At 35.5% G+C, this 13,321-nt stretch overlaps 3 protein-coding genes across 6 annotated transcripts; 2 read left to right on the top strand and 1 right to left on the bottom strand.

The window, feature by feature from the left end:
- The first annotated feature begins 64 nt into the window (after positions 1-64).
- LOC105775398 (protein MAIN-LIKE 2-like) lies at positions 65-890 on the top strand. Its single transcript, XM_052622427.1, has 3 exons — positions 65-118; positions 225-341; positions 456-890. The coding sequence occupies exons 1-3, from the start codon at positions 65-67 to the stop codon at positions 888-890; spliced, it is 606 nt and encodes a 201-aa protein (XP_052478387.1).
- Positions 891-2,161: 1,271 nt separating this feature from the next.
- On the bottom strand, positions 2,162-13,291 carry LOC105776318 (uncharacterized). 3 transcript variants are annotated; one of them, XR_008189891.1, is made up of 3 exons: positions 12,848-13,291; positions 2,930-3,012; positions 2,162-2,212 (listed from the first exon to the last, which is right to left on the bottom strand). XR_008189891.1 is itself a non-coding variant. In XM_012598909.2 (2 exons), exons 1-2 carry the CDS (start codon positions 13,229-13,231, stop codon positions 11,970-11,972), a joined length of 543 nt encoding a protein of 180 aa, XP_012454363.1. In that variant the 5' UTR covers positions 13,232-13,279; the 3' UTR covers positions 11,746-11,969. The 3 variants fall into 3 exon arrangements, 2 of the variants coding, with proteins under 2 accessions (XP_012454363.1, XP_052477929.1); XM_012598909.2 differs by lacking the exons at positions 2,162-2,212; positions 2,930-3,012 and adding an exon at positions 11,746-12,128 and having other exon boundaries at positions 12,848-13,279; XM_052621969.1 differs by lacking the exons at positions 2,162-2,212; positions 2,930-3,012 and adding an exon at positions 12,001-12,149.
- Positions 5,818-10,894, top strand: LOC105776319 (alkaline ceramidase). Of its 2 annotated transcripts, none has more exons than XR_008189892.1 (3): positions 5,818-6,302; positions 8,529-8,856; positions 8,976-9,380. XR_008189892.1 is itself a non-coding variant. In XM_012598911.2 (3 exons), exons 2-3 carry the CDS (start codon positions 8,607-8,609, stop codon positions 10,689-10,691), a joined length of 768 nt encoding a protein of 255 aa, XP_012454365.1. In that variant the 5' UTR covers positions 5,841-6,302; positions 8,529-8,606; the 3' UTR covers positions 10,692-10,894. The 2 variants fall into 2 exon arrangements, 1 of the variants encoding a protein (XP_012454365.1); XM_012598911.2 differs by lacking the exon at positions 8,976-9,380 and adding an exon at positions 10,178-10,894 and having other exon boundaries at positions 5,841-6,302; positions 8,529-8,860.
- Positions 13,292-13,321: the final 30 nt, after the last annotated feature.

The raw sequence follows: 13,321 nt of genomic DNA on the forward strand, positions 1-13,321 counted from the left end.
ATACGAACAAATGGCCGAAGTAAGAGTTTTTTACTAACTTTTTTTTCAACTTGCAGGCATCGCAATGGCTTCATTGATTAGCAGCAAAAGCCACATATCTGATGCGGTTAATAACGCGGTATGAGTTATTATTTATTAATCATAGGTTCTATTTATTTAAAAAGGATAGACGTACAAAGAAATAATGTTATCGTAAAATTTTTTCTGTAATTTAACACTATTAGGACTCGTACCGAGTTTTAAAGGGCCGTGTGAGTGTTGTGAAGAATACTCCGGATGCACGGTTGATGCCGTACTTAGAGCTAGCCGGATTTGGGTCCATAGCACAGATTCGGTACACCGTCTTGCGGTTTGATTTATTATCTGCGCTAGTGGAGCGGTGGCGCCCGGAGACCCACACTTTTCATTTTCCGTGCTGGGAGTGCACGGTGACCTTGGAGGATGTAGTCTTGCAGCTTGGGCTCCCAATTGACGGGAGTCCCGTAACGGGATTATCTGCATTTACCGATCCGGATGCACTTTGCTATCAGCTTTTAGGAGACTCACCAGGGGACGGTGAGTCATATTTTTCGGGCGTACAATTTACATGGCTGAAAGCCAAGTATGGACAATTATCAGCGACAGCCACTGAAGGCGAGTTGATGTGCGCTGCTCGAGCATACATCATGCATATCATAGGGGGAGAAATCATGCCTAATGCAAGCAACGACAAGGTGCATTTGATGTACTTGCCCCTGTTAGCTGACATGTCCAGTGTTAGCTCTTATAGCTGGGGCTCAGCTGTGCTAGCAGTATTGTATCGAGAGCTTTGTCGGGCGACAGATCCGAAAGTTCGCGACATTGGCGGATGCCTCTCACTGCTGCAGTCCTGGGCGCTGTATCGGATGTAACACCCCTAACCCATATCCGTCGCCGGATTAGGATTAAGGAGTGATACTAAATATTGAAACATTTCACTTAACAGAATGAACCAAATATCAAGCTGCATATAAATATGTGTCTTGAATATGTAAATATATATATTTAAAATCCTAATTTATTTCACCTAATTATCAAAAACAATTTATTCGCTAAAAATATAAGTCATTAACAATCCACACTAAATATCAATCATGCTTTACTAATTAAAATTTTTTTTATATCATTCAAATACTTAAAACATTTTAAGAATTAACATTTATCATTACATATCATATGCCGAGCCAATATTAAAACTACTATTTGCATACATTTATTTCATTAATAAATGATTAACTATGTAACATACTACAGACATAAAGAACCAACTCTATTTTGGACAGCAATTATTCAACAAATTGGACAGCAATAACATGCTCAAAATGGACAGCATTATACATCAAATTAGACAGCTTAAATATACCCAAAATTGGACAGCATTATACATCAAATTAGACAGCTTAAATATACTCACAATTGGACAGCATTATATATTAAAATGGACAGCATCAATACACTCAAAATTGGACAGCATTATACATTAAAATGGACAGCATCAATACACTCAAAATTGGACAGCATTATACATTAAAATGGGCAGCATCAATACACTCAAAATTGGACAGCATTACACATTAAAATGGACAGCATCAATACACTCAAAATTGGACAGCATTACACATTAAAATGGGCAGCATCAATACACTCAAAATTGGACATCAAATTTGGCAGCTTTAAATTGCTTTAATTGGATAGCATTATACATCAAATTATAACACAAAAATGCACCTACTTTCTCACTACCGTTATGTGCTCATATGACCTTGACAACTTGCACCATATTATACACTATTAACCTCTAATTTTGTACCTAATTTACATGCTTAATATGCATACACTAAATCAAACCTGTACCACACAATAGGTCATCACATCTTTAAAAAGAAAATAATTATTGAACTTATATCTAAGCCAAATATATATTATCTAAATCTAATTAATCATGCACATGATACATAAGCATATACCCCAAATTGTCCATTAACTATATGTATCAAAATCAAATTCAAACAAAAGAGATAAGCCATTTTCGCATGGCTTTTAATTACACAAACACATTGGTTTCAAAATCAACATTTTAACTATGCTATACATGCCATATACTTGAAAACAATTTAGCAAAATACCAAAAGAAGACACCGATAGTGTGATGAGCTTAGATGACGATCCCCGAACACGTAGCGATCACCAAAATCTATACATCAAAACAATAATCCAACACGTTGTAAGCTAATTTAGCTTAGTAAGTTACAAGCAAATAAACTCTACAATTTAACTTAACATCTAGAATAATATTTAACCAATTCATACTTCTAAATCATCTTACCTTTAGCTTACCATAGTATAATATAATTATTCACTTCATACTATGATTTAACAAAATCAATATATTAACACAACTATAAGCATTTCTTCAAATTTAAGTACAAGGCCAAGTACATTATGCATTTTATTATCATAAAATATAAAGAATCATCTTAAATAAATATGATTCCAATTATAATCACCACCTAGGTTTAATACTTACAAAACTTAATCTTGAATACCACCAAAATAATTATTACTCACTTTATTACTCATAATTTCTCAATAAGTCAAATACTTGATATTAGTAATCTTTCGAAAATATTTAATAAGTACGCACACTTAGTGCTTAATAATCAAACTCGCACACTTAGTGCTTTACCCTTATACTCGCACACTTAGTGCATTTCAATTAAACTCGCACACTTAGTGCTAATCTCATTATCGTATATTTTTATACTTGCACACTTAGTGTTGGAAGTCGACAACTCAATTCGTCATATTTCAAAATTTTTTATCACTACATATATATCAATTCAATTCAGCATAATTAAGTAGATGTTAAGATAATTTAAAACGACACAAATATGTATGCTTAATAACTTACCTCGGATATCGTCGACTAATAAATCGGCTACTCAACTACCTTTGATTTCCCCCGATCTAAATCTGATTTCTTGGTTTCTTGATCTAAACATATTCAAATAAATCTCATTTAAAAATATTTTCATTCAATTTAGTCTAAGAACACATAAATGGGCAAATTACATTTTTACCCCTAATATTTCACATTTTCACAATTTAGTCATTTTTGCTCAAAAGACAAAATACACAAAATTTGACTACACTCCTTAAGGGTCGAATATTCCTAGTGTCCATACAAACCCACACATTTCGTTTATTTCACATTTTAGTCCCTCAAAAATTTTATTTTTACAACTTAACCCTAATTACTCAAATTCATCAAAAATTCAAAGACAAAGCATGTTAATCTTTCACATAACTTTCATATTTCATCATCAACTATCACAAGCTCAAGCATTCATCAATGGCATTTCTCAAATCATCAACAATTCACAAAATTAAGGCATGGGTTTTGAAGTATTCAAAGCAACGATCTCAAAAACGTAAAAATTATCAAAAACCGAACAAAAACTAACCTTGAATTAAGCTTTCAAAAGGGTCAAATATTTCAAGCTCTCAAACCTAGCTTTTCTTTTCTACTTTCGGTGATACAAACAATGAAGAAAAAGTTGATTTCTTTTATGTTTTATGATATAATAACATAATATTATATTATTATTATAACTTTTATATTTAATATATAAAAACTATACATATTAACTATCATTGCCGTCCACTATCCTTTAAAATGGGCTAATTGCCCTTTAAGAACCTCATATTTAAAAGCCACCATCAAATAAGCACTTTACACCTTAATAATCAAACTTCACATTTTATGCAATTTGATACTTTTGTCAATTAAACACATAAACAATAAAATTAATTCACGAAACTTTCACACATTTAAATTCACACATCATAAACACACAAAATAATATTAAAATATTTTTCAGACTCGGATTTGTGGTCCCCGAAACCACTATTCCGATTAGGGTCAAAATTGGACTGTTACATCGGATGCCATTTTTTGCACCGGTTAGACACCAACCGTATGTTTATCCACTACTGAACAGGTGATAAAATATAACTTCTCGTTATTTGTAGTCATAATATATTTACTAATGTTACCAACCAACTCTAAACGCTATATTTGTTTTTTATAGGTGGAGTGGTCGTCCGGGTATCGGGCAGTCGTACAATGTCCCGCTATACCGCCTCATGATTGAACAGTATGCCCGAGATGGGGTAAGATGCTATTCTAATATTCATGCTATAGTCATATTCATGACATCTTACTTTCTATATCTTACGCACACGTTATGGCTAATTATAACCATGTTATTAATCATGCAGTTTATATGGACGCCGTACCGAACGCCAGAAATTATCGCTGTGGTACCCTCGTCTGCGTACGTGCATTCGTACATATGGTGCACTAACGCACCAATTATAAATTTCAACATGGTCGAGTGGTATCACGGGGATCGGGTGCTACGGTAGTTTGGCTTCATCTAACCTATCCCGGATCCGCCGTGTGAGGTGGGAGAAGTTCATGGCAAGAATAAGAGAGGAAAATCGGTGATAGATTGGGAAATTAAGCACCGAAAATTTGTGGCGCTGTGGAACGATCGATTTCGTCGAATACCTCAGATGGTTATGGCTACCGACTCGCAACCATCAGAAGAGTATATGCAATGGTACTTTAGTTGCGGGAAGCCATATTTATACGGAGGCCAGTCGATTGTAATCCCCCCGCACATGCAGCGACATGGGGGATCGACCACAGCGGCCCAGCATGATGCAGATCCCATGGCATATTATTCTCCGGAACCACCGGAGCCCGAGCAGGAGCCCCAGCCAGATTCGGAACAATCTGGATTTGTTTGTTCAGATAGCTATCATCCGAATTGTCGAGCCGACAATTTGCCGAGCTTCTCGGGGCGAATATGCATACGACTTTGAACTATTCGGATCCTACTCGCCTACCATATCCGCGACATTATGGGACTCCTCGGGTGCATCAAGTTCGTCATTGCCGAACGAGGGACCCGCTCAAAATGATTTCCTCCTATTTTTACTACACCACCACTGCGCTTAAATGATAATGTCGTCGTCGTCGGGCACCGAACGTGACCGTCGACCTCCGAATAGGTATACCCCTAGGACTACACCATCGAACCATCAATTTTAGGGGTGTATGGCACATGTTTGTACATTAACATGTTTGTACTTTTTTGTATCAATTTAATTATTCTAATTTAATTATTCTAGTTTTAGTTATTGTTCAATTTCTTTTTACCAATTTAATTATTTTAAAGTTGCATTATATTAAAGCTTAATTTAAGGTTATATGCCTCCATTTTCGATATAATATTAATAATTCCAAACGCCATATACTATTTTATAACTTAATTTGGATACAATGTAATCATAATCATTTGTATAGTTTTTTATCATTACACAATTTTTTTTCTCTTCTCCTTTCCTTTTCTTTCCTTATTTTTCTTTCTTTCCTCCCCTTTCCTTTTCTTTCCTTCTTTCTCTTTCTTTCCTCTCCTTTCCTTTTCCTTCTTTTTCTTTCTTCCTTTCTTTCTTCTTCTTCCCCTCTCCTTCTTCCCCCCACCAACCGACCACCCTTAAATTCAAGGGTGGTGCCGCCAACAGGGTTCCCTTGTTTGGTGCCGCCAACCTGCTTCCCTCCACCCAAGGAGTTGTCAAATCAATCCAGGTTTTTTTTATGTTTTTTTATTTTTTTGATATATTTTAGTAAATAAAAAAATTATATATATTTTAGTAAATAAAAAAAAATTATAACATTTTGGTAATTTTTTATTTTTTTATATTATTTTTGTAAAAAACCCTATATTTTCAGAAAGGAAACCGGAATGCTGGTGTCTTGAAAAGTGATTTTGTGCCTCTGGTCCTTCAGTTGACGGCTATATTAATGGCTATGTAATGCAATTGTTTCACTTACTATAGGTGTTGTAGTGCGTCTTGTTTAAATATGTTCCTTTTATTACTTAAAAAATATTTATACCATCAATCAATCAAATAAAATCAGCGGCGATTCGATCTTTAGTTCCGAAAATCTCAGCCGTCAAACATCTTAATCCAACGTCTACAAAAATGCCTTCCTCCTTTCCCTAAATATTCCACTCTACGCGGCCCTCGCTTCCTTCCACCCCCAGTTTCCGTTTCACCCTTTTTTCTTTCTATTATTTTTCTCTCCGATAACCCAAAAATTAAAAAAAGGAAAGAAAAAGAAGCCCCAACATATTTAAAAAGAAAGAAACTGCGAAAAGAGATGTCTATAAATTGGTTTCGTATGCAACGTCAGATCTGATTTGCTTTAAAAGGTTAGCTTCTATTTCACTTTCACTTCTATTTTCTCTTCTCTTCTCTTTTCCTTTTTTTATTTTTTTGGCTTCCATTTTTGGTAAAATGTATGCCCAAGCTTTACATTTAAACCTTTTACTTTTTTGCTTTTTGAGGAAGTATTACTAGATTAGGTCAAATTTCAAAGGAATGCTTCTTTGGGTTATGGATGGTTGAACTGTAGTTTTCCTCCTCTCCAATTTCTGAATTTTGTTATTGGTTTTTCTCAAGGTAGATAAATAGAGTAGAAAGAAATGGCGTTTGAAGAGGGCATTTAAGTGCTACAGTTGCAGGGTGTCTTTCCTGAGAATAAGTTGGGATCCGGGGACTTCCTTATGGGAGCTTTCAGTCTGCCAAGGCTGTTTTCTAGGTAGGAAGGAACTTAGATTCAGGGACTTTTTGTGGGCCGGAATTAAGTTATATTTTTCCTATGAAAAAAATGTAATTTGATCATTTTAATAATCTATTGTCTTTATAATTTTAAAAGATTAAATTATAATTTTTATATTTTGGGGTAAAATTTTATAAATTATAAAAGGCTAAAAGGGCAATTTTTCCATTTTAGGGCCCGCCCCCTGGCTCCGCCCCTGCTTAGATTCAAGGCTTTGGTTAAAGATGGATGGAAATTTGAAGTGCTGAATTTAAGGTTTGGTCAGATTCATTATGCGAAATGGGTTTAGCGGAAGTTTTAAGGTTAGGAAAATTGGACCTCGGTAGTTAATTGGCTGAAGGTTTAACTCCTTGTTTGAGTTAAAAAGAAATTTATTAAACAGGTTCAGATAGAACCAAAGTGATATGCAGTTACCAACTTTTACTGGAATTTGATAAGATTGCTGCGCATATAGGAGTCTGATAATGGGATGAATTGTTTGGATCATATGGGATGTGCTATGTAGCTTTCTGCTGCATGGTATTACTATTTCTTTAGATGAGAGTGGCAGGAAGGACCAGAAGTAGAATGGTTTTCAAGTTTGTGTTGAGGAATATGAGAATAATGATGTGGTTTAGGGAAAAACACAAGTAAATCAATAGAATTAGGTTGAATAAACAAGTAAGTTGGAACTCTAGAAAACTTATGGTTATAAAAGAACCTCTAGTATTTCTCTATTAATATAATGAAAATAATAAGAAAAATAACAATATTGTTGCTGTAAAGCTTACGGTTTATTTATACTAATATTAGACTTTCTTGCAAATAAACTTTTAATCCTAGCCCTAGATTTAAACGCTAAAGAACTAATAATCGTAGCCCTAGTGATTCGCAATTTTGTCTAATAATTAATAAATATTATTGAAATAAATAAAAAAATTTAAAGCTCTGGCGTCAAATAAGCGCTTACTTTTAGTTCATATTTTATATAGAGAACAATATTAATGATGTTGGCTGTAAAGCTTTCGATTTATTTTTACTAGGCTTTCTTGCAAATGAAGTTTTTATCCCAGCCCTGGATTTGAACTCTCAAAATATCTTATAATCCTGGACCTAGTCATCCACAAAATGTCTAATAATTAATAAATATTACTGGAATAAGAAAAATGAAAAATTAAAAGCTCCTGCGTCAAGTAAGCAGTTACTTTTAGTTCCTTTTTTTGTATAGATTTTGGAGTACATAGTTGTCGTTTGCTGCATAGAGATGAGTGGAACTAAATATAGACGGATAAGCTAGAAACCGAGTTAAAAAAGTTTCTTACTGAAACTCACAATGTGGCAAGCAAGTGTTACATGCATTCTAGGTAGTAATTGTGGGTTTCTGTTCTTGACTTATTCTCTAGATCTATACCTGTCTTTAGATGCTCAGTCTGTTTTAGTGTTCTGAAAACAGAACAGATTGCCGTTGAATAGGTTGAAAATGGTTTTAAAGGCAAGAATAATGTAAAATTGCATCAGATGGATGCAGGAATCCTAATACAGCTAGCGTAAAAGGTTTTTAAGTTCCTTAATGTGGAGTTCTGCGGAAGCTGATGTCAAAAATGAATTTACCTTATATTGAGACTTCTGTGAGAACACTTTATGAACTAATGCTAAAATGTCAATTCTTGTTTCTCTTCTATTCTGATTTTCCCTTTATGCTATGCCCTGTGGCCCTTTTTAATTTGGCCAAGTATGTGTCTGAATTGGTGTACACGTGCTAGTTTGACGTGTTGTTTAATTGTTTGCCATACTTTATTGACCATACAATCGCAACTCGTATGGACATAAATTGCAGCATCTATGGCATTTATGAAATTATAGCAAAAGGTGTCTCAGTTGAAGAATTATACACCTTTGGCGTGTTCAGTTTAGAATGGAAGGTGGATTGTCTAGCTTCTGGGGTCCTGTCACAGCTGCTGAGTGGTGTGAGAAAAACTATGTTTACTCATCTTACATTGCAGAGTTTTTCAACACAATATCCAATGTCCCATGTATTCTTTTGGCACTCATTGGCCTTATAAATGCGTTAAGACAACGATTTGAGAAGAGATTTAGTGTCCTTCACGTATCTAACATGATACTTGCCATTGGAAGCATGCTATACCATGCCACACTGCAACAATGTAAGTATTCTTTTCAACTCTTACATTTGCATTTCTGTTCCCTCAAAATTCTTCAGGTATTAGGTGAATGTCTTACCAACAGAGATCTAATGTTAGTAAGTATTGTTTTTCTATGTCAGATTGGAAGAGCATTTTATCCTTGTTTGATTGGTTCCAGGAGTTCGCTACCTACTTGTGTGGTAGTCTGACTCCATAAGTAGCAAATACTACAGTTAGCCCAAGTTTTAATTTTTATTCTTACCACCTGAAATGGACATCCACCTGTTGTCAAACTTGAATAAAGTACTCTTTGGCAGAAGTAATGTTTGATTAATGTCTTGGGTTCAAAAGCTTCATTGGACGAATAAGAAAATGATGTTATGCCCAAAGCTCTTTTTTGGCTTGTCTGCACTTCAATGGCTCCCTTTGTTCTGGGGTTCCTTGAGCACATCTTTCCAAGATGTATTGGACTAATGCCTATGTTTCCATCTTTTCCTTTCTTTTTTGGTGCTGAAGGTGACGGGAAATTTGAAAGGCTTCAAAAGGCAATATTTCAATATCTGATCCCTTCTATATTTCTACCTTTTACATCCTTTCATAAGTTTCAATAGTGTATTTGGGCTTTTAGTCCTTTATTTCGTCAGGTTGTTTTTTACTAGATCGTACTAACTCATACCCTTCATTTTGTTTTAAATCTATTACTTGAAAAGTAGATTTTATAGTTTTTATTTTCTTCTTTTTCCCATAAAGGCTTACACCTAGCTCCATGTTAATGTGTGTGTCTGTTTCCCTCCAGAATACGAACAATGAAACACTAAGATAAAGAAAATGCGCTGCAGTACTTTTATTAGTTTGATGTGATGCAAAAGGCATTTGACGTTGTTGATAACCTGAATGTTAAACTTTTCATTGCTTGTAATCATAGATAGAATGGAGGGACTCCTTTTATGGGGCATTGGATCTGCAGATCCTATATGCTAATTATATTGTTGTCTTTTGAAGTTCACTGGGGGCTGCTTGATTATAGTAGCTAGGCTGGTAAATGTATCTGCACCATGCAATTCTGTCTACAATTGAATAGCTTATTTTCATTTCCATTTGCTTTTTGGCTTCGCAGAAATAATGAATAAAAACTGAGGGTTTATTTGATAAATCATTACTGTTTCTGGTATCATCTCATTTTGATGGAAAACCTTTTTACTCTAGAGGGAAAGTAGGCACCCATGGGAAATATACTCGAGAAAACATTCATTTCTCCTATATTTTGAAGACTTGTAAAATTTAAAGCAGTTATTTATTTGCCAAGTTGGTTTTGAAGTGAAATTCTTTTAATTTATTTCAGGCAACAGCAAGGTGATGAAACACCGATGGTATGGGAAATGCTTCTATACTTTTACATCCTCTACTCACCAGATTGGCACTATCGAAGCACAATGCCTACTTTCCTGTTCCTTTATGGAGTTGGATTTGCAATGGCTCATGCTCTCTTACGCTTTGGAATTGGCTTCAAGGTGCATTATGTCATTCTCTGCCTTCTCTGCATCCCTCGCATGTACAAATACTACATCTACACTGAAGATGCCTCTGCAAAGCGACTAGCAAAGTTATATGTAGCAACATTATTCCTGGGGAGCATTTGTTGGCTTGCTGACAGGTTGTTCTGCAAGGAGATATCTGGTTGGTACTTCAACCCTCAGGGTCATGCGCTTTGGCATGTCTTGATGGGCTTCAATTCTTATTTCGCCAACACATTTCTGATGTTTTGTCGTGCTCAGCGGCGAGAATGGGACCCAAAAGTTGTTCACTTCTTGGGATTTTTCCCTTACGTTAAGATTCAAAAACCCAAGAGCCAGTAAAAAATTTGCTCCCTAGTGATTTTGGCAAGCTGGTAGCAGGCATAGGAATCACAATTCATTTTTTCCCTTTTTGTGTCTTTAAGAAAAGGATGTAAATGATAATTGAATGTTGATAGTATTGTTGGGACTTCATTTTCACAGTAATGCTAGTCTTTTCCGGGAGAAAAAAAAAAGAATGGAAAGTAGTCTGTCCCATAATTTTACATCTTATTCTTCTGTCAGTTCTTCCAATTCCCTCACCCTTTTGTAAAATAAAGTGAACGAGGTAGGTTGGTCTTTTAATTGTTCATATGCCATGAGATCCTATGATGTCGTTTGTTCCAGAATTGTTCATATGCTAGATTCGCTCTGTTTTGTCTTCCAACTCTCAACCCTGGAATTTTCCATTTGTACCAGTTTCAAAGCTTCAGATCAATATGTTCTTTAGGCTTTAGACTTCAAACCCCATTAGGGCTATTGTATGAGTTGATGGTACATGGGAGATTAGATTGAGAACAATGGTCTTTGTTAGTTTCTCCTGTTGATATCCTTGGGGGATACTGATTTTCTTTAAGGCACTGTTCAGTAATCAGGAGACACAGAAGACCAAAGAACCGCATTAATTGGACTTTATTCTTCATTGTCAGAGGGAAATTGGTTTTCAAGCTCTATAAGATCCAACTTACATAACATTTTGTTTGCAGAACTCAAAAAGCTAATCGACCGAAGCATCATCATTTCTGCAAACTCTGTCAGGCAGGCTCATATTTAACAGGCCTTGTATAGAGTCTTCAAGTCTCTTACACATTCCATAACATACTTGCCCAGATTGATTGTATATAAAGTTCTAATATATGTAATACATATATAGAAAAGCTTAAAGAAGTTGAGCATAGCTGTATCAAGCATGTATCCAACACTCATCTCAAGTTCCAAAAGCATAGCTTGAAAAAGGGTTAAAGCAACCAGCGGACTACATTGTTAGCTCAGAAGGTTTAGAGACCAACAGTGTGGTCTGTTTGTAGAAGAAAGAGTAGGATAAAGGCAATAAAGGCAAGAGTGAGAGACAAGCTGATTCACTTGAACAGTTGAATAGCATTCAGCCTATAAAGTACATATATGCATGCTTGAATAATAGTCCAAAACTTGCTATAAATCTTCAATGAAGCTGTTACCAACAAACCACATTGATGCAGGGTTTTAACAGAGAAAAACAAACAGTACACAAACATTTCCATTAGTCACTAGATTCACATAAAATCCTTATTTTATGTTCTTCGAATTTAAAGGAAAAACCAGTTAAAAAACAATGGCACTAAAGATCTTACTCTCCAATTCCTGTTCTTCAATCCACATGGAACTTCTTCTACGCACTAGATCTTTCGCCTCTTTCTTCTTATTCTCATGTAGCGTTCGTTTCATTCTCCAATTTTCAAGCTTTTCTGCTCTTTCTTTCAACTACATTCATGGAAATAGAACCTTGACCATACGATAAAGACCAAGAATTGAAGGATCAAGTAACTTCATTTTCAAATTGAGAAGTAGAAATAAGGCCATAGACATAAGGTAAGGCTAGGCGCTTAACCAGGACGAGTTGAGCTCAAGCCTGAAAGAAACTTGAGCTTGATACAAAAATCAATAAGATTAAAAAAAAAATCAAGCTGCTTGAGATCGGCTCAATTCCCATGCTCAACTTCAAACTCAATTATGTTAGTAGTAAGCAGAAGCATTATCCTCAGACATCATCATGTTGACCGAGATCAACCGTAATTACCATATCACCTAGCCATGGTAGAATGAGAATCAACCATATCCACCAAGGCATTCAAGGGAATAACAACTATTATGATATAGGATATCCATACAGTCAAAGTGTAAATGCCAGTATAATTTAGTTCGTCGATTCAATGGAACAAAAGGATAGGCTTGGGAGATTCTCCTATTCAACTTAAAACTAACGAATAAAGGTAACAATAAAATTTAATTTCTTAACTGAACATTAACTTTATTTTATATATAAACTAACATAATCGAAAGATAGGCAAAGGAAATTAGGGTTTTGAATTTGGTGTTTCACTTAAACAAACCTACCAATCCCAATTTCCAATTTTCTTAATTTTATAACTGAAAATCATCATAAAATTCAAGAAACAAAGTATTGAGAGGTAAAAGATTACCAGGGTTTGTCGAAACTCTTCTTCAGCAACCATACGCTCTTGAGCTCTAACCTTAGCAGCCTCAGCCTTAAGCCTTTTACGCTCCTCATTAGCAACTCGTATAGCCTCTTTCCTAGCCTCTTCTTTTCTGAGCTTCTCAAGACGCAGCAACTCCATCTCGTGGATGTACTCCTTGCGTACATTTTTTACTTGCTTGGCGTAGTCTCGTCGCAACAGGGCGAGTTTCTTCTCGGCCTCTTTGGGGTCGTTGGGGGTCTTCCAGCTGCCCAAGAAGGAGTTGGGATCTAAATATTTGTGGGTTTTCTGGTGGTGGTTGTGGTGGGATGATTTGGTGGAGAATGAGCGGGTGAGGGTTTTGGAGAGGGTCCTGAAAGAGTTCGCCATTGCTGTGTTCTTCGAAGCTACTCCGCTGCTGGTGGAGAAAGTGGAGGGTTTTGTTTGTGTTGGGCATGGGCTACTCTGCCATTAATGGAG

Source organism: Gossypium raimondii, chromosome 10, assembly GCF_025698545.1.
Source record: "Gossypium raimondii isolate GPD5lz chromosome 10, ASM2569854v1, whole genome shotgun sequence".
Classification (NCBI taxonomy): Eukaryota; Viridiplantae; Streptophyta; class Magnoliopsida; order Malvales; family Malvaceae; genus Gossypium; species Gossypium raimondii.

Coding starts and splice junctions, on each gene's coding strand:
- LOC105775398 (XM_052622427.1), top strand. CDS start 65: ATGGCTTCATTGATTAGCAGCAAAAGCCACATATCTGATGCGGTTAAT. Junction 119..224: donor CTGATGCGGTTAATAACGCG/GTATGAGTTATT, acceptor TAACACTATTAG/GACTCGTACCGAGTTTTAAA. Junction 342..455: donor TAGCACAGATTCGGTACACC/GTCTTGCGGTTT, acceptor GTAGTCTTGCAG/CTTGGGCTCCCAATTGACGG.
- LOC105776319 (XM_012598911.2), top strand. CDS start 8,607: ATGGAAGGTGGATTGTCTAGCTTCTGGGGTCCTGTCACAGCTGCTGAG. Junction 8,861..10,177: donor GCCACACTGCAACAATGTAA/GTATTCTTTTCA, acceptor AATTTATTTCAG/GCAACAGCAAGGTGATGAAA.
- LOC105776318 (XM_012598909.2), bottom strand. CDS start 13,231: ATGGCGAACTCTTTCAGGACCCTCTCCAAAACCCTCACCCGCTCATTC. Junction 12,129..12,847: donor AAGAGTTTCGACAAACCCTG/GTAATCTTTTAC, acceptor CCATGAATGTAG/TTGAAAGAAAGAGCAGAAAA.